Below are 20,392 nucleotides of genomic sequence, written 5' to 3' on the forward strand. Positions count from 1 at the left end.
CCTGCTTGCACGTCCCCAGCTGGGCCTGGGCCTGGAGAGGCCTCGGATCTCAGGCTGGGGCTGGGAGGGAGGGAGGAGGATTAGGGGCGAGGAGTGGGGAGCTGGAGGCGCTCCAGAACGCGGAGCTGCGGGGGGCTTGGGTGGGGCAGCTCCCTGCTGTGGATCTGCACGAGGCACAGAGGCACACACACATCCAGTGACACCTCGCGTGCTGGCAGCAAACTCCGGAATCCTTTTTCTCCTTCACACACCTGCCTGTCAGAACTCCATCTAGCCTAGGTACTCCCTGACCTTCTGCAGGGGAGCCTGCCTCCAGGGCTCCCCATAACTGCATGGAACAGCCTGTCCAAATAAGGCAAACGTTTATCTTTACTTGAAGAGTCCTCTGGCTAAAACCAGGGGTTTGGCCCTGGAGGTGGATCTGGGGGATGAAGAATACGGGGGAGAGAACAGATCCAATCCCCAAATGGACCTTTTCTCCCTGCCCTGAGCATGCCCCGAGGCTGGGGGAAAACAGTAGGGGTGAGGGGACTATAGTATATTTACCTTGAACGAGGGTTTGTGTCAGGACCCTGTCAGGCTGTCAAGGCCAGAAGGGCCTCAGAGAGCCATCTAACCAGACGGGGGAGGCTGAGACCCGGGGTGGGGACACACTGACCTGATGGCAGGACTGGGACAGGGACTCCTGCCCTGCCCCAGAGGGGATCTGGCCGGAGTGGGGAAGCTGGAGCAGGGGCTGGGACTGGAGCTGAGGCTGGGCTGGGGGCTGAGCCCCGGGCATAACAGAGTTAGGAGCCCAGAGCCCCTGTCCTGCCCCACAAGGGGCCCCACACAGAAGTGCTGTCAGAGGTCAGGCAGGACACAGGAAAGTGTGGCATGGCCTGATGTCACACCACAGGGAGCCGGGACTGTGAACACCAGAAGCCACGGGCCTCAGCGGCCACTTTTAGAATTTTGCTTTAAAAATGGAAACCTATTTAGGGGTCAAATTCATCCTTGAACCATGAGTTTGGGACCCCGGATGCCCCAGGTCTCCTGGTCAGTGCCCATCACCAGGCACCCGGGATTCTAAAGGCCACAGCGTGGAGCCTTAGAGAGCATCAGGTGTGACCTTCCCTGTACAGACAGGACCCAGGGCCCTGGAAGGTGAAGGGACCAGCCCTCAGGCCCCCAGCCCGTGGTGGTCGCCAGGACAGGACCCAGCGTGCTCCCCAACAGACGTCCAACCCCGCAGGCAACTCTCAGAGTGCTCGCAAGACACACAAGACTCAGGATGACAACGTCCAGCCAGGGTGACACAGTTCTGGATTTTATCGACAGTCATACAGTCACAACTTATATATATATATATTTGTATTTATATACCTTTAAATTACACAATCATGTACAAAACGGGTGCATTGCTGAGACCACAGCACTTCTCGGAGTTTCACAGGTGTTGGACTAATGGAGTCAGGAAGCCTAGGGTGGCAGGCGGCGGGGCAGCCCCGGCTCCTCGCAGAGCCAGGCCGCAGAAAGGGCGCTTAACTGGGGACAAAACACGGTACACGCCGAGCCCCGCAGAGCGCCCTGCGCAGCATCCAGGGGGCGGACGGGGGCTGCAGGAGGCGGTGGGCGTTGAGTGACTGACACCAGCACTGACAGGTGGGGCTCAGGGGGACTTCCGGGTGGGAGACCCTCCTGCCCTGGGGTCCTGAGAGGGAGTGGTCCCCAACAGGGCCGTGGAGGTGGTTGCTCAGAAGGACTGGGTTTCGAGTCCCTGCCCCGGCGTGGGCTGCTAGAGTGCTGAGGGGGACAGGCCTGGGGTCCAGCCAGGGCCACAGCCCCTCCCCAGGTACCAGGAGGCCGCGGGCACAGAGAGGGGGAGCCCAGACCCAAGGTGCGATGTGCTCGCTTCCTGCCTTCCAAGGCGCAGAGGCCTCCAACCCCAACTCCTGCCCTTGGGGAGACGCTGAAGAGGCTTTTGTTCTGAAGTCCAGAGGCCTGAGGCTTCCGAAACCTTAGTTCAGGCTCTGAGGGGCCTAGGGCACATCTCAGGCTGCAGCAGAGGCCCAGAAGGCAGACAGTAACAAGAACAGGGGCGCTGAGAGGGGAGTCTGCCCGACCCTGGGGGTGCCATTGTCCCCAAACCCCCAACTCCCCTGGCCCCAAAGGAGGCCTGCACCAGCTCAGGCCCCTGTGACTCTGCCCAGGTCCTCACATGACCAAGCTCAGGGCCCTGAGGCTGGGGTCTGCGACCTCCTGAGTGGGCTGCTGGGAGAAGAAGCACGGAGCAAGAGGACAGAGGCTGATGGAGGGGCTGGGGTATCACACTGTCTTTACCTGGAGGCCCGGGGTCCAGGAGCTGCTGGAGCTGAGCGGGTAGGGTGTCTGCAGGCCCGAAGCTCAGAAGTGGCGTCAGCTGTGAGCAGTAACCTCACCTGGTGCTGCAGGAAGCCTCAAGGCCTCACCCCGGAGGTTCCCGAGACTCCTCTTCCCATCATTCCCCTACCTCATTGGGTCTTGTCCTGCCCTGGTCGGCTTCTCAAGCACCCTCGCCCCACTCCTATGGGCAAGGCTGGTTGGTACCTGGTACGAATACCTGGTAATCCAGCACCACTTCCTTTCACCAACCACAGGAAACACTCCTGCTCTTGCAGGAGGCCCTTTGCCTCCTCCCACCCATAAAAGTCCTTTAACTGAGACCCGGGCTTGGAGAGATGGAGGGGCTGGCAGCAGGAGGGGCTGCCAGGGGCTGGGGTTGGGCGAGAGGGGACAAGGAAGAAAGACCTGGCGGCTGTCCTGCTCCTTAGGCCGGGGCTCCTCCCTCCTGCAAACCCATGCCTCTCCCATTGGCCACAGGCACCGGGTCCCCAGTGCCTCCCCAGGCAGGCCAGAGCAGGGGAGAGAGGCATGGGAGGCCAGCTTAGCCCAGTGGTTCTACAGTTTTAGATGGACATGGAGGGAGGGAGGGAGGCAGGGAGGGCAAGAGGCCCTCCTCCCCAGGAGGCTGCTACTGTTGTTGGCTTTGCGCTGGGCTTTGGGGCCCCTCCGCACGGCCTGAGGCCTTACAAGAGGGGGGGGGGGGCAGGGGTCTGAGGAAGAGCCTGTGCCGGAAGTACTGACAGCTGCAAAGAAGGGCCCCAGCAGGGTCCTGGTCCTTCCGCTGAGCCTGCTCCCCGTTCACTCACCTTCCTACACCCCAGTCACACTGTCACCAACTCCAACTCACCCCTCTTCATGTCCTGGGGAGTCTAGGGACCCCTGGAAAGCTCTATGGGAGAAGAGGGTGACTATCCCTCCTCCAGCCCCACCAGTCCTGAGGCGCAAGGCTAGGAGAAGGGTACTCCCCAGGCAGAGTGGAAGACTAAAGAGAAGGCCCCCTTCTTGGGGGGCTGCAGGGGAGGTCTTTCACAATAGGGAGGTGGTGGGAGGGGAGCAGGGCGGGGCTGGAGGCAGAGGTCATAAAACCAGGCCCAGAAGATGGCGGCAGGTGCTGGCAGCCTGGAGTGGGGAGGGGAAGGCTGGGGGGACTGAGGCAGGATGAAAGGGTCCAGGAGACACCCCTCTGGGCTCAGGAGACTCTCTGGTGGGATCTGAAGAGCAGATGTTGTGATGTCGCTGTTGGGCTAAGTCCTAAGACCCTCACCTACCCTGGGGCCATCACCCCAAGTCCCACCACCCTGGCCTCCAGGCAAATGCTCTGTCTCTTAGTATTTTTTTGTTTTGTTCTGTTTTGACTTTTAAAAAAATAAAAGCTTGATTGGAAAATATGTCTGGAACTCTATGGCGAGGGGAGGAGGACAAGAGTGGGCAGGGAGGGGAGGCGGTGGGTGAGGAGTGGGGGTGATGTGGAGGGAGCAGGGTAGCTAGATGGCCTCCACGTAGTTGGCGGGATAGAGGCCCAGCTGCCCGCTGTCCAGCCGCCCGCGGCACCAGCCCTGCTCGTCCTCCTCGCCAAGCTTGGTGAGCTCATCTCCTAGGGAGGGGACACAGAGGAGCTGGTTGACAGGAACTCAGAGAGGACTGACCCCCACCCCCACCTGCCGGGTAAGCCCTCTGATTACACTGGGCTGACCCCAGTGCCCCTCCCATTACTGCCCGGATGCCAGCCCCCACCACCACCACGAGACCAGCCCCACCCACACCTCAACACCCACGGGCGGCCCAGCCAACCACCTAATCTCGGCTCCACCCCAGAAACCCAGGCCCCGCCTCCAGCTTCACTGCCGTAGTCCTGTCCGTCCTCCTGGCAGCCCTGCCCTCAGGCTCCGCCCCCAATCCTTGTTCTGGCCCTACCCCCACCCTATTCTCAGGTCCAGATTCTGCCCCTGGCACCCAGTTGCCAGTCTCAGGCCCTGCCCTTGCTCTCCAATTGAAGTCTTGCCCCCGAAGCACAGGTCGCCCTCCAGGTCTTGGCCACGCCCATGCGCCAGGCCCCGCCCCAGATTCGACCGGCCCCGCCCCCTTACCAGCCTTGAAGCTGAGCTCGTCCTGCTCCTGGCCGTCGTAGTCGTAGAGCGCCCGCACACGCACTCCCTTGGCGTCTTCATCGAAGGGGTTGGCGCCCCCGTTGGCTTCATTTCCCCCAAATGGATTCCCGCTCTCGTCGTCCGACCACTCAGTGGCGTAAGTCTGGCCCCTGTCGTAGCTGCTAACACTGAGAGGCAGAGAGAAGACCCAGCATGAGTGGCCTCTCACCCTGTCCTTAGGGCTGCCCCCTCCTCCCAGCCAGAGCCCTGACCCTAAAGTCCACCAAGGCTGGAGCAAGGACGGGCCTTGTAAGACGGGGTCCGGAGCCAGTGACCTTCACTGACAGCTCTTTCACCAGATGGGAGGCAGGACTATTAGCATTACTCAGCCCTTGAGTGAGGAGGTGCTGAAGGAGACCCCAGAGAACATCTGACCCCTCATCTGAAAGGGGTATTACAACCCAGTGGCTAAGAGTGAGGATTACTAGTACTAGGGATGTAATGTACAACATGATAAAGATAATTAACACTGCTGTATGTTATCTATGAAAGTTACAACAGTAAATCCTAAGAGTTCTCACCACCAGGAAAACAATTCTTTCTAATTCTTTAACTTTGTCTCTATATGAGATGACGGATGCTCACTAAACTTATTGTGATAATCATTTCATGACGTATGTGAGTCAGACCATTATGCTGTACACCTTAACCTTATACAGTGCTGTGTATCAGTTATATCTCAATAAAACTGGAAGAAAAAAACAAAACAAGAAAAGAAAGAAAGAAGGCCAAGGCAAATATATGAGTGAGGATTCTGGAGCCAGACCTCTTGGGCATCATATCTTGGCTCTGAGGCTTACTAACCAGCTGTGTGACGTTGGGCAAGTCACTTAACCTCTCTGGGTGTTGATTTCTCCATCTGTAAAATGGGAATATTTACACACTCCTCAGAGTGTTGAGAGACATTAAGGAGCTAATTTATGGAAAATGCTTAGAACAGTACCTGGCACACAGTTGGTGCTCTCATGGGGTTACCTATCACTACCTTTGAGAGGAGCCCAAGCTTGCCATGATTGAGACCATTTCTTGTCTCCTGAGGTAAAACTCAGCTGTCCCAGTATGTGGACCCCCCTTGCCCCCAGGAAGCTCCGTAGGAGGCACTTACCTGCCACGGTCCCCAGCCTGGGATGTGGACTCCACCATCCCAGCAGCATTGGTCAGCACTACCCCCTCTGCCTTCTTGGGCTGTTTCTCCTTCTTGGTGGTGGTGTGCGGGAGGTCTGGGTTCCACTCCTGGGGGGTGTCAGGGGAGCAGTCAGGCTGGGGGACTGCCCCCCAAGGCTCCTTCCAGCTGTTTCAGATTCCCCTTCCCCATCCCCACACATCCTCACCTCAAACTGGGGCCAATTCATGGGCATGCCAGGGCCGCTGGTGCTGCGGAACCATCTGAGGTCGTCCTGGGCGTCGGCCCCCCGGATGGCCTGCTCCAGCTCGCGGTACACTTGAACATAGCTGTGCACGGGGGGAGATGGAGAGGTGCAGGGCAAGATGCACCATGGCCCCATCTCAGCCTCAGTGAGGGCCAGAGCCTGTTCGGGAGACCAGGGTGCTGGCGTGCCCCCCAGCTGGGAATCAGGCTGCTTCCCAAGGAGCAATCTCTGAGTGGGCAGCTCCAGGTATGCCCAGTGGGCACCTTTCTCCATCCCCACCTTAGCCACTCACCCATCCATCCAAGCATGTTTCTTGAGTATCTGGTGTGCGTCAGCTTACACCCAGGCAGCTACTGGCCCCTGCAGCTCCGCCCTCCCCTTCCTGTCACTATAACATAGGGCCCAGGATGCCCTGCTGCCTCTGCCTGTGCCCACCGTGCCGCCACGCCCAGCTACCTGCTATTCTCAGCTAGGTTGAGGTGACGTTTGATGTCTAGCAGCACCTCCTTGAGGAAGACCAGCCTCCTTTCCTCAAATTGTTGGCACTGTTCAAACACCTGCTCCATGCCCTCCATGTACTGGGGTGTGGTCTTGCCCACGTCATCCAGCACCTTCTCATACTTCTCCTGTGTCTATAGGAACCAGGGCAAAGTGGGGGGGTGGGTGAGACCCAGGCCTGCAGCTCCCAGCTGCCACCCACTCCAGGGGGCCCTGAGACCCCAGCCCGACCAGCACCTTCTGCACATCCTGCTTGCACTTGTCCACTTTGTCCTGCAGCTTCTTCTGCTGCTCAGGTGTCACCGACTGCTCCGTCTTGCTATTCATCTCCCGGGTCATGGCCAGCTTCTCCTCTTTGCAGGCCAGATGGTAGGCCTTCTTGGCTGCCTCTAGCTGTGGGGAGGGGGGGAGAGGGGGCAGGGTGTAAGCAGAAGCAAACGTGTTCACTTTCAACCCCTCCCACCTGCCCACTCCACCGGGAGCTGTGAGCACACATTCTTAAAAGGCGGAAGGGATGCAGGCCCCAGCTCCAGGTATTCAGGAGCAGTGCCCACCCATCTGTGCATTTCCCTGCACCGCCTGCCCCTATGGACACCCTCCCCTCGGGCACTGCAGTGCCTGCCCCATCTGTGGGTGTTTCTCTCTGGCAGGCAGTGCTGCTCTCCTGTGGGCCCAATACCAGCGGGCAGTGTACTGCCTGCCACATCTGTAGAGACCCTCCCTCTGATAAGTCTGCCCCTCTGAGCCCAGCTGCCCAGTCTCGCCCCTTCCGTGGCAGCCGCCCACCAGGCACCTCCTTCATCTTCTTGGCCCAGGGCTTCTGGGCCTTGCGGAAGCCGTCTTCAGCCTCCTTGGTCTCCTTGAAGCCGCCCATGATCTGCTTGTGATAGGCATCCTTCTGCCAGTTCTTGACCTTCTCCAGGTCCTCGTTCAGCAGGCTGTTCTTCACCTCCTGGTGCAGTTCGCTCACCTTGTCCGCCTCCGTCATCATGGCACCCCAGGCCCGTTCTAGGCTGCCATACTGTGGGCCTGAGGAAATGGCCATGTGGTCACCGGGTCCTCATTACCCCTGGCCCAGAGGCTCGCCTCACACCTCCTTTCTCTAAGGCTTTCCCCATATTTCCCATGGCAGCAGAAATGCCCTCCTCTGCTCTCCCTACAGTTTTATCCATCTTCCAGGGCCCAAGAACAGCCACCTCCTTCAGGAAGCCTTTTCTGAGTACTCTATCCTCACACACCTCGGCCTCCAGCCCTGATGAATTCTTCTTACAGCGTCCATCTCTGGGCCTACTCCCTGTCTCCCCCATCAGCTTGTGAGCCCCATGGGTGGCAGCCTGGACCCCCATGAGCTCTCACAAGCCAGCACACTGCACCAGGCACACAGTCGGTGCTCCAGGAATGTTGACTGAAGGTAAAACTGAAGAACCAACTGGTGACAGATAACGGGAAGCCACCGGGACCAGACTTCCCACAGGATCTGGACCAGCAAGAACAATTGCTATAATAAAATTTGCATATGGGCCACATTAAACGCCCTGAATTTGATAGCTGAACTATGGTTATGTAAACAAATGTTCTTATTCTTCGGTGATACATGAAGAATTTAGGGTGAAGGGGCATGTCTCTAACTTGAATGGTTCAGAAAAGCTATGCCTATAAATAGAGAGGGAGTGAGAAAACAAACGTGCTAAAATGTGAGCTGGTGAGTCTAGGTGAAAGGTATGTAATTCTCTGTACTATTCTAGCAACTGTTCTCTAAGCTTAAATTATTTCAAAATAAAAAGTTGTTTGTTTTTAATCCAACCTAAAATTGCAGAAAGTAGAGTTGACCGGGGACAGGGAGGCCTGCGTGGTTTGGGAGGGGAAGTGTGCAGGGCAGGGCCCGGCGACTGGGGGGTGCAAGTGCATCCAGAGGCAGGGCGCTCCCGGGACCCAGACAGTGGGGGCCCGGTTAGCGCCTGGGGTGTGCGCAAGGGCTGGGCATGGGGCAGGAGGGGGAGGGGCACCTTTCTCGATGAGCTGGCGCCAGCGCTTGGCCCAGTCGGTGAGCTGCTGCGCATACGCCTTCTCGATCTTGGCGCGCTCCTGCACGCAGTTCATCAGGTCGTTGCACAGCCGGTGCCCGTCATCGATGCGCTTCACCGTCCGCTTGTAGTTCCCCACCTGGCGGCCGAGCAGCGAGCACGACTCCCGCGGGCTCCCCGCCTCGCCCGCCCGGCCGCCCTGGCCACCCTGTCCTGCAGGGGGCGCCCGGCGGGCCACCCCGCGCTCACACCCTGGGGGCTCTGGACCCTCTCACTGATGGAGACTTGGACACCCCCCTCACACCCCACCGTCTATACACTCCCTCATCCCACTTTAAACAGAATTTCCTCACTGCCACCAAGTGCAGAAGGATATTTATAATTTGGACTTAGACTCAAATGAATTATTCATTTTGTACTTGCCGTGCTAAATCTATTATATTTATATAGAGTCATATAAGCGTTGAGCTGAGCTGCAGCTTCTTGACATAATATTATGTTTTGTAGACATCTCATTAAACACTTATTAATTTAGGTTTGGCATTTTGTACTTTGGGTTTTGGAAGCCGATGGAAAATTTCTTTCTGGGTCTCCAATATTTTGGAAGGCTCCTGCAATGCTGACTTCACGCCTTTGTCGCTGCGGGGCTCCCTGAACTTGTAACACTTCTCTGTGACCAGTGCTCCGCCCCCTGCCCACTGCATAGGGTAGGAGGCGGGGCACAGCTGTGAAAGGCCACGTAAGCTGTAAAGTGCTGCACCTGCCTGCGTGAAGCACGAGGAGTCTGAGCCGGGGCCCCCAGAGCAGAGGGTCAGGAGGGCCCTGTTCCACATCATAAATTCCACAGGATCTCTCCAGGGGCAGCTGTGAGGCAGAGGGGCTCTGGGCTCAATGGTCTGTAGGAACCACTTGGTGGCAACAACTGCCCGCTGGACATGGAGGGCTTTGGAGGGGTCCGTGGGGCTGGGGAGCAAGATCTGAGGTCACGGGTGGGTGGGAGCCTGGGCCTCCACGCAGCCAGGCTGCCTGGTCCCCAGGACCTGGGGAGCATCTAAGCCTCACCTCCCAGAAGCTGTCGGTGGTCTCCTCTGGAGCGAGCGAGGCCTCATCGTAGGAACCAGACATGGTGTGGCCGTTGCGGGGTGGACAGGTGTGGAGTGGCGGTCAGCAGGCTGGCTGCTCATGTGCTGGGAGGGCAGGAGAGAGATCCTGGAGATGAGGGCAGCTCCCCGCATGCTCCATTCCAGGCCTGGGGCCCCAACTTGCTGTGGGGGCTCTACAGGCATGAGCTCGCATTGGATGGGGCCTTCCTGCCCAGAGACTGGCTCCCCATCCCTAGGGTAACCCCAAGAGCCACCCTGTAGCACCCCTCGTGCCCACCACCCGGTCTCTCCACCATAAGCCCTTCACTCCACATCCTGTCCTTCCCCTCTCCCCTAAGTCTGTCATCCAGCTCAAGCGTGGGCACCTCTTCTCAGAAGCCTGCTGCAACCACCAGAACCATGGTGCCTGCAACTGTTTTTGTGCTCCTGGACTCTTGGAGCTAAAGCCTAGGGCCACGTAATTACATATTTGCTTTATATAAATCCGCAGTTTGCTTCACAGACACACACAACTCCTCAAAGCCAGCAATCAGACTTACCTCTGTGCGTGTCCTGCACTCCCTCCCCAGGACCTGGCACCCTGGGGCTCAATGATGAACCCTAGAAGGCTTCTCAATCGGCCCACCTCAGTACTGCCCACCCTGACATAGCTGAATCCTTGCACCTGGTGCAAAAGACCCACCTCAGCTCCCCCCCAATCCCCAATTGACGCAGAACCCCTGGTCTCAGCCCCTAGAACCTTCCTGAACCCCCCACCACCACCTGAAGCCTGGACCCAAGCCCCTTGGAAAGCTGGCAGCAGGGCCCCTCCTACCTCCCACCCAGGCTCAGTGCCGCCTCAGTTCTCTGAGCTACTGGGCTCCTGTAAATGCCCTTCCGGCTGCCCTGGTGCCCAGCCTCAAAGCCTCCATTAGCCGCTTATGTATCTCCCGAGTCCCAGACATGTGGCTTCCCGGCCCACAGGTCAGAGCACCGCCATCTGCGTGAACGTCAGGGTGGCTGTGTGTGCCACGGATCTGTCAGCAGGCAACACGGCTGTTCAATCTAGGCCATGTGCTGCCCCCGGGCCGGGGCAGGCACTGCCCTACTCCCATCCCCCAGTCCTCATTGCCACCCTGGACGAGAATGGCTCAGCAGTTAGGAGACAGGACTCAGAGAGCTAGGGGCCTGGTCTTCAAGGGGGCAGCGAGTCCAGGCTGGGCCTGACCCTGAAATGGAGCAGGACCCTATGATCCTTGCCGCCCATTTCCTCAGCCTGCCTTTTGTCTGTGGAAAAACTTTAGCCAAACAGTAAAGTTTAATCAGATAAGTGAGAAAATGCAGAAACAAGACTAAAAATCTGAGTCTAAACAAGTCCAACAAGAGAAAATAGTAATAGTTCAGTCATTAAGCATAGTCAAGGACCTTTAGTTCTTCTTCAAGGGCTCTAGATAATATTCTGAGCCATATCCTGTGAGCTGTCTTACAGATACTAAAACCCCCACCAGGTGGAAGAAGTTAACTACATGATGACCAGGCTGTAGCCATGACGTAAGCTGCCACAATTCCAAGAGCTGGCCTCAAAGAAACGGGAACAAACCGACCCTGGAACTGAAGACTAAGTGTACGTAAACAATCAAGATGACGCTGGTCAGACCACCGCATGACCCACTTCAAGATGACTGTCACAGCTGACTATGCTGTTTCTGCAAGTAGCCCCTTCCCTTCACCTACAGAAGCTCTTGCCCACTGATCGTCAGTGGGGGAGAATTGGCCTTTGGACAGGAATCCGCCCTCCCCCCAGGTTGCTGGCCTCCAAAATAAAGCAAACTTTCCTTTCCACCAAACTTGCCTCTTAATTGGCTTTACAGCAGCGAGCAGCCGGATCCCCAATTTCGGTAACAGTTTTTGGCACCCGACGTAGGGCTGCTGCACTCTCACAGCACCTGGCTCCCTGGGGTTTTCCCCGAGCAGACCTGCCCACCATGACCGTGTGCTGGGATGGCTTCGAGGAGCCCGCTGCTCGTGGCTAGCTGGTCCTGAGAGAGGGATTTGGGGGGGCGTTCCTAGCAGCTGACGAAACCATTTGTTTCAGGAATCCTCCCTGTTTCTCCCCTGCTCAGCACTGGCTGCCAATGTACGTTTTTCCTTGGTAGCACGGAAACATGCATCTAGACGAGCTGACAAGCTCCGAGACAGAGTAAGACCACTGGTGCGTACCCAGGCAAACTTCTATTTTGAGCACAAACTGCTATCTGGGCATTTTGCCAATTGGTTCTGACATGTGTCTGACACTGAGGACCATTTGTGTTGGGGAAATATTTGTTTGGGGATCTGTACCAGTCATCCTCTTGGAGGATTTGTGACAGTTCTGTCTTCTGGTGTGTGAGTGTATATATATTCCATTTGTGTGACTGGAAAAATTTTAGCTATGAGATTATGGCTAAAGAAAAAAGACAATTTTTTTTGGGCCACACTGCTTGACATACAGGATCCTAGTTCCCTGAACAGGGATCGAACCTGTGTCCCCTGCAGTGGAAGTACAGAGTCTCAAGAACTGGACCACCAGGGAAGTCCCAAAGATACTTTTTTTTTACCAATATAAGACAACAGTATTCTTTAGACTCTGGAGAAAATTGGTTAAGATGAAACTCTTTTGAAATTCCAAGAGTTTTGAAATTCTTCTGGTTCTTTCTGCATCTGCAGTTTGAGAAAGCTAGCTTGATAAAATACTCTTTTCAGAATTCTGACCCTCAGAGAACAAAAATATGCCTAGGAGAAAACTTGAAGTTAACTCTTATCATGTCCTTGAAATACAAACACAGCCCACTTTGCCTGAGACTTCAGCCTTGGGTTAATTAGTAGAACTTCAAAAGATGTTTGGGTTTATTAAACATGCATCTTGTACCACAATAAAGAGAAACTATGCTATGCGAAAAAATGTGAGTTTTTAGAGGTTATGGAATATGTTCTTTTTAAAATTAATTATTTTATTTTTGGCTGCGTTGGGTCTTCATTGCTGCGTGCGGGCTTTCTGTAGTTGCGGCGAGTGAGGGCTACTCTTCGTTGCAGTGGACGGGCTTCTCATTGTGGTGGCTTCTTTTGTTGCGGACCGTGGGATCTAGTTGCACAGGCTTCAGTAGTTGTGGCAGGCGGGCTCAGTAGTTGTGGCTCGCATGCTCTAGAGCACAGGCTCAGTAGTTATGGCACATGGGCTTAGCTGCTCCGCGGCATGTGGGAGCTTCCTGGACCAGGGATTGAACCCGTGTCCCCTGCATTGGCAGGTGGATTCTCAACCACTGTGCCACCAGGGAAGTCCCAGAATATGTTGTTAAGTTTGCCAATCAGTAAATGCTGGTATAACAGTTCAATTACTTATTTCTTGGTTTTGTTAAGGCTTTTAAGTGTTAAAAACTGAAATATGTAATTAAAGCTACTAAAAATGATAAGGGAAGCATTTCAGTGTGTAAAGCAAGTAGGATATGCATGGTCGGCAGAGAAGGTATAAAGAATGGAGATATTTTTGTTGAGGAAAAATGATGGTAATAATCTTGTCCTAGAGCTGGTTATTTCTGGATGGGGAAATCATAGGGACACAAAAGTGATAAAAGGTTTGCAAAAAAAGGGAACCTTGAGAAAAGAATTTTGTACACTGTCAGGAGTGATTAAGATTAGATTGGATTTAATTAGGTAAATATCTATAGTAAGCTGGTAAAGACTGGAATTTGGCTTCTTTCTCCCTGTTAAGAGAACAAATTTTCCTGGAATACTGAGCTGCTTTTAATAACAGATTGTAAGTTTCTTTCTTTTTTTTTTAAATAACACCAATATTTTTTTAATTAATTTATTTATTTATTTATTTATTTTTTGGCTGCATTGGGTCTTCATTGCAGTGCATGGGCTTTCTCTAGTAGCAGGGGCTCCTCTTCTTTGCAGTTTGCAGGCTGCTCATTGCGGTGGCTTCTCTTGTTGTAGAGCACGGGATCTAGGCACGCCAGCTTCAGTAGTTGTGGCACACAGGCTCTAGAGCACAGGCTCAGTAGTTGTGGTGCACGGGCTCAGTTGCTCCACAGCATGTGGGATCTTCCCGGACCAGGGCTCGAACCTGTGTCCCCTGCATTGGCAGGCGGATTCTTAACCACTGTGCCACCAGGGAAGCCCATAAGTTTCTTTCTCTAGCCAACTTTGAGTATTCCAAAAGGCCCCTAGGCATCTCAGAAGAAATACTAAAGCAACTAGGATTTCGTAAGTTAAATTATATGGACAACATTTGATAACTTTCAGATCATACTGCTGAACTGGGTAAGAAATTTAAAGAATTCTAATGAAAAGCTATTGTTTTGCTTCAAACCATATGTATATATGTATTTGGCTGTGCCGTGCAGCATGCAGGATCTTAGTTCCCTGACCAGGGATTGAACCTGTGTCCCCTGCATTAGGAGCGCAGAGTCTTAACCACTGGACTGCCAAGGAAGTCCCTAAAACCATATTTTTGACCCCAATGCTCAGGATGGAAAAAATTGGCTAGTTAAGTTATCACAGAGTATAATTACTTATGATGTGTATCACTGCTGGCTTTAAGTTTACTACTAAAAGCACATGTACAGGGACTTCCCTGGTGACACAGAGGTTAAGACTCTATGCTCATAATGCAGGGGGCCCAGGTTTGACCCCTGGTCTGGGAACTAGATCCCACATGCATGCCTCAACTAAGAGTTTGCATGCCACAACTAAGGAGCCCACAAACCGCAACTAAGGAGCTGGCGAGCCACAACTAAGGGGCCCTCGAGCCGCAACTAAGGAGCCCACCTGCCGCAACTAAGACACAATGCAACCAAATAAATATTTTTTAAAAATAAAAGAATATGGGGCTTCCCTGGTGGCACAGTGGTTGAGAATCTGCCTGCTAATGCAGGGGACACGGGTTCGAGCCCTGGTCTGGGAAGATCCCACATGCCGCGGAGCAATTAGGCCCGTGAGCCACAACTGCTGAGCCTGCACGTCTGGAGCCTGTGCTCCGCAACAAGAGAGGCCACGACAGTGAGAGGCCCGCACACCGCAATGAAGAGTGGCCCCCACTTGCCACAACTAGAGAAAGCCCTTGCACAGAAACGAAGACCCAACACAGCCAAAAATAAAAATAAATAAATTAAATGAAGGCTCAACATTAAAAATATATACATATATTTGAAAAAAATAAAAAAAATAAAAGAATAAAAAATAAAAGCACACGTACAGTGCTTGTGTGACAATTGGGTATTAGTGCTAACATGTGTAGCCTATAAAATGTCTCCCCATCAGCATATACCCCTGTATTAGTTTGTTATGTCTGATTAGTTTTCCCCCATCATGGATAACTAGGCCAATATATAACCAAAAAGTAGGTCTAGCACTGAGGGACACGAATGAACCCAGAGCAGCAGTGCTGGAAAAATATATTGATTATCAATGCTTTCTATGCAAACATTTGCAGTTAAAGTGGGGGGGGAAATGATGGAAGAAATTTTCACATATTGAGGTATGGGGAAGTCATTCTGGCTTACACATGATTTAATATGAACTTTAGACTAACCAAAACAGCCTGCTTGTGGCCTAGTCAACATACATTGTATATCTGCTTTAACCATTAAGGGAAAAAAACAAACACATTCAGAGAATAATACAAAGATGTATTTTTACTGTTATCCTCATTGTAATAGGTCTACTAATTTTCAAATGTTTGTCCAGGTACTATGACAAGTAATCAAAGAGAGAGTTAATGTTTTCATAATATAAAACGTTGGGGACTTCCCCAGTGGCGCAGTGGTTAAGAATCTACCTGCTTGGGCTTCCCTGGTGGCGCAGTGGTTGGGAGTCTGCCTGCTGATGCAGGGGACACGGGTTCATGCCCCGGTCTGAGAAGATCCCACATGCCGCGGAGCGGCTGGGCCCGTGAGCCATGGCCGCTGGGCCTGCGCGTCCGGAGCCTGTGCTCCGCAACGGGAGAGGCTACGACAGTGAGATGCCCGCGTACCGCAAAAAAAAAAAGAATCTACCTGCCAATGCAGGGGACATGGATTCGATCCCTGGTCCGGGAAGATCCCACATGCTGCAGGGCAACTAAGCCCGTGCGAGACAACTACTGAGCCTGTGCTCTAGAGCCCGCGAGCCACAACTACTGAGCCTGCATGCCACAACTACTGAAGCCTGCGCACCTAGGGTCCATGCTCTGCAACGAGAAACCACCACAATGAGAAGACCACACACTGCAACAAAGAGTAGCCCCCACTCGTCACAACTAGAGAAAGCCCGTGCGCAGCAACAAACACCCAACGCAGCCAATAAATAAATTAAAAAAAAATGTCGATGCTAAGCATGCAACTTGAGATTATTTCCAACTCTGTGTCCATTCCCAAAATGAGGCAGGACTATGCCCCACTTCAGCAGGAAGTAGCGAGAGCAGTTGTTGCCCCATTCACTCAAAGATTTGGGGGAAACTGGAACAGAAATGGAACTAAAATAGAATTCCTCTACCAAGTCTACAATTAATCTCTCTATCCAAAACTTTATTCCCTTTCTTGTTTTGTACCTGTCCCTCCTCAAGACTAAGGAGTATCAAAGAAAACAGGGTATTGAAATGGAGCAGGACCCTATGGTCCTTGCCCCACATGTCCTCAGCCTGCCTTTTGAGTGTGGAAAAACTTTAGCCAAAGAGTAAGTTTAATCAGAGAAGTGAGAAAATGAAGAAACAAAGGAAAACAGTCCAATAAGACTAAATAATAATAGATTAGTCATTAAGCATAGTCAAGGACCATTAGTTCCTCCTCAAGGGCTATAGATAATACTCTGAGCCATATCCTATGAGCTGTCTTATAGATACTAAAACCCCACCAGGTGGAAGAAGTTAACTACATGATGACCAGGCTCTAGCCATGACATAAGCTGAGAACTGGCCTCAATTCTGAGAGATGGCCTCAAAGAAATGGGAATAAACCAACCCTGGAACTGAAGATTAACTGTACTTAAAATAATCAAGATGCTCTATGTCAAAAAAAACAAACAAGCCAATCAGAAAATGGGCAGAAGATCTAAATAGACATTTCTCCAAAGAAGACACAGAGATGGCCAAAAAGCACATGAAAAGATGCTCAATATCACTAATTATCAGAGAAATGCAAATCAAAACTACAATGAGGTATCACCTCACACTGGTCAGAATGGCCATATCAAAAAGTCTACAAACAATAAATGCTGGAGAGGGTGTGGAGAAAAGGGGACCCTCCTACACTATTGGTGGGAATGTAAATTGGTATAGTCACTATGGAAAATAGTATGGAGGTTCCTTAAAAAAACAAAAATAGAGCTACCATATGGTCCAGCAATCGCACTCCTGGGCATATACCCGAAGAAAACCATACTTCAAAAAGACATGTGGGCTTCCCTGGTGACGCAGTGGTTAAGAGTCTGCCTGCCAATGCTGGGGACACGGGTTCAAGCCCTGGTCCGGGAAGATCCCACATGCTGCGGAGCAACTAGGCCATGCACCACAGCTGCTAAGCCTGCACTCTGGAGCCGGCGAGCCACAATTGCTGAGCCCATGTGCCACGACTACTGAAGCCTGTGCACCTGGAGCCCGTGCTCCACAACAAGAGAGGCCACTGCAATGAGAAGCCTGCGCACCGCAACGAGGAGTGGCCCCTGCTCACCACAATTAGAGAAAGCCCATGCACAGCAACAAAGACCCAATGCTGCCAAAAATAAATAAAGTAAGTATATATATAAAAAGACACATGCACCCCAATATTCATTGCAGCACTATCTACAATAGCCAAGACATGGAAGCAACCTAAATGTCCATCCACAGAGGAAAGGATAAAGAAAATGTAGTACATATATAGAGTAGAATATTACTCAGCCACGAAAAAGAACGAAATAATGCCATTTGCAGCAATATGGATGGACCTAGAGATTATCATACTAAGTGAAGTTAAGTCAGACAGAGAAAGACAAACATCATATGATATCACTCATATGTGGAATCTAATTTTTTTAAATGATACAAATGAACTTATTTATAAAACTGAAACAGACTCACAGATTTCTAAAACAAACTTATGGTTACCAAAGGGGAAACATGGTGGTGGGCGGGGGGAGGATAAATTAGGAGTTTACGATTAACATACACACACTACTATATATAAAATAGATAACCAACAAGGACCTACAGCACAGGGAACTCTACTCAATATTCTGTAATAACCTATATGGGTAAAAAATTGGAAAAAGAACAAATATACTATATGTATAACTGAATGACTTTGCTGTACACCTGAAACTAGCACAACACTGTAAATCAACTATACATCAATAGAAAATTAAAAAAAAAAAACAAGATGATGCTGATTAAACCACTGCATGACCAATTTCAAGATGACTGTCAGAAGTGAATGCTGTTTCTGCATGTAGCCCCTTCCGTCTGTCTATAAAAGTTCTTGCCTACTGATTGTCATTGGGGGCGGGGGGTTGGCATTTGAACAGGAATCCACCCTCCCCCCACAGGTTGCCGGCCTCTGAAATAAAGCAAACTTTCCTTTCCACCAACCTTGCCTTTTAATTGGCTTTAGAGTGGCGAGTAGCTGGACTCTACTTTCAGTAACAACACTACTAGGAGCTGTGAGCCTTGAGCAGGGGACAGCTCACTACTTCTGCACCGCAGCCTTGGACACTGTGAACCCTGACCAGTGAGGATGCTGGGCGAGGGCTAGTCTCTGCAAGATTCAGCCCAACCAGGGGATCCAGGCTGGCCCTCAGGCTCTGGGCAGACATGTGGCACCAACACCTAAGGATACTTGGTCAAGGGTGTCCCTCCCCTTCTCGGGCCTCAGCTTCCCCATCTGTTCAGAGGCTGGTGCTCTTTTGCTCCTTGCTCCTCTCAGGCACTAAATATATTTTGTTCCTTTTGCCTTAGCAAAGCCTCAGACACACCTTCCCACACTCACGCACAGTGGTGGTAGGTGGGCAGGAAGGCAGCTGAATTCATCAAGGGACAAAGAAATGAGCCTCAATTTTTTTTCTTCTTCATTTGGCACTTTTCACTTAAAAAGCAGTACTTGCTTCATAAAGAACATTTTGAATTTAGGTTTGAAGAAGTAAAGGGCAGGGATATTTAATGAAAGACTTAAGTATCCCTGGGGCCAGAGACCATCTAGAACCCTTGGAGTCACAGAGCTCTGCTCTTTGGGATCTCCAGCACGTACAGCTGTTAGCAGCTGGCGATGGGGGCGGGGGGGGGGTGTAGGGACATTTGGTTATGGGAGCAACGACGACACGGTTGAACCCACCCCTGGTAGTGGGGAAGTGACTCCACACAACCTTGACGGAGGGCAACTTGGTGCTCTCTCCCACCCTTAGAGGCACACACCCTTCACCCAGCAGCACCACCCCTAGGAATTTACCTGGAAGGTAATGCCACCCAATTTTATCTACTGCAGCACTGCTTGTAAAAACCAAAGGCTGGAAACAACCCAAATGCGCGGCCGCAGGGGACCAGTTAAGTAATTTACCATGCAGGCCTGCAACACAATGCTCCGGTCTTGAATGGAAGGAACCCTCCAAGCCCTGTCACTAAAGCAGGACGAGCCAGGTTCAGCACAGTGTGGCTGGATCTTCCGTTTTTATGGGGGGAAACATAGGAGCAGAGAATATTTTTGGAAAGCTGAGTAATGGTAGCTGCCTTCAGGGAACTAGGTGGCTGGGGAACGGGAACAGGGAGGGATTTTTCGCCACGGGTCCTTTTGTGTCCTTTAGATTTTGCCTTGCATAAATTGTATATTTTTTAAAAAGCCTCCAGCCAGTGCTGGAGAAGAGCTGAGGGAGCTGGGAGCCAGGACCGAGGGTGCACTTGAGCCGTGGAGGGAGGGGACAGAGCAGTGCAGATCTGGCAAGTCAGGCTAGGAGGGAATGCAAGAAGGCAGAGGCCACTCTCCACCTTGTCCAGATCCAGGGAGGGTGGGACTGGCTGCGGCCCCACCCTGGGTGTAGGCAGGGTTTCCCAGCCTCCCGGCGAGGTAGCACGTCTAGTAGAAATAGCTCTACCCTTGGGGTCCCTGCTCCGCCACCAAACTGCTGTGTGATGCTGGGTGACTCACATGGCCTTGCTGTGAAATGTGGGTGATGCAACCAGACTTAAGGATTAGATGAGCCGGCGGTGAGGGTCCAGCCCACACCCTGGGAAAGACCCACACAGAGGTGGCCCAGGAAGCCAGGCAGGCAGCGTCAGGGAAGGGACGTGGGAGGGGGCATGGGAGCACCCCATCACCCCGTGGCCAGACATGCCACCCCGCCCCGCCCCTGCCTCCTCCAAATCGGCCGCACACCGGCACCCAGGAGCTTAACTCCGGCAAATGCCGGGTCCTTCCTGAATGGCGGTCAAGGGCTGCCATCACTGAGAGTGCGGCATCTCTCAGGTCAGGAAGCTGGTGTGGCCGGAATCTGCTGCTCCCGGTGGACAAGCCCCATCCGCTCTCAGCTGTCCTCAGCCCATCAGACGGGCACAACGCCTATCTGACTTTTCTCATCGTGGTTGTAAAGCTACTGTGGCCCTGGAAGCCCTGTATCGTTAATAATAACAGCTGGCATTTATGGAGCACGGACTTGGTGCCAGGGCCTGTCGGCACGTCTCAGTGCCTCTAATCCCCACTGCAGCCCTGTAAGGCGGGGGCCGTTCTCACCCCCACATTGTAGATGAGCGCCCAGAGGCTGAGACCCGACTGAAAGAGCCTATCAGCTCTCACTTCTGATGTGTCACCTCTGTTGCTGGAATAGGGGTGAGAGTCCCATTTCAGGATGGGCCCTCTCTGTCTGTGGAGCCAGGGAAGGTGCCGGGCCTTTCTCACCCCCAAGGATGCTGTAGCCCTTGGCACACATGT

General features: G+C 52.8%; 1 protein-coding gene across 3 annotated transcripts in view; it reads right to left on the bottom strand.

The window, feature by feature from the left end:
- Window positions 1-1,293: 1,293 nt before the first annotated feature.
- The window catches only part of PACSIN1 (protein kinase C and casein kinase substrate in neurons 1), a 65,055-nt gene continuing 45,956 nt past the window's right edge, over window positions 1,294-20,392 (bottom strand). For all 3 annotated transcript variants that reach the window (XM_067753270.1, XM_067753272.1, XM_067753271.1), the window contains exons 2-10: window positions 9,466-9,590; window positions 8,386-8,542; window positions 7,173-7,408; window positions 6,617-6,772; window positions 6,338-6,513; window positions 5,843-5,963; window positions 5,617-5,744; window positions 4,452-4,639; window positions 1,294-3,958 (exon numbers count right to left, since the gene is read on the bottom strand). In XM_067753270.1, the coding sequence (XP_067609371.1) occupies window positions 3,849-3,958; window positions 4,452-4,639; window positions 5,617-5,744; window positions 5,843-5,963; window positions 6,338-6,513; window positions 6,617-6,772; window positions 7,173-7,408; window positions 8,386-8,542; window positions 9,466-9,528 (1,335 nt within the window). In that variant the 5' untranslated portion in view covers window positions 9,529-9,590 and the 3' untranslated portion in view covers window positions 1,294-3,848. The remainder of the gene's footprint in view (window positions 3,959-4,451; window positions 4,640-5,616; window positions 5,745-5,842; window positions 5,964-6,337; window positions 6,514-6,616; window positions 6,773-7,172; window positions 7,409-8,385; window positions 8,543-9,465; window positions 9,591-20,392) is intronic.

This window comes from Pseudorca crassidens, chromosome 10 (genome assembly GCF_039906515.1).
Source record: "Pseudorca crassidens isolate mPseCra1 chromosome 10, mPseCra1.hap1, whole genome shotgun sequence".
Classification (NCBI taxonomy): Eukaryota; Metazoa; Chordata; class Mammalia; order Artiodactyla; family Delphinidae; genus Pseudorca; species Pseudorca crassidens.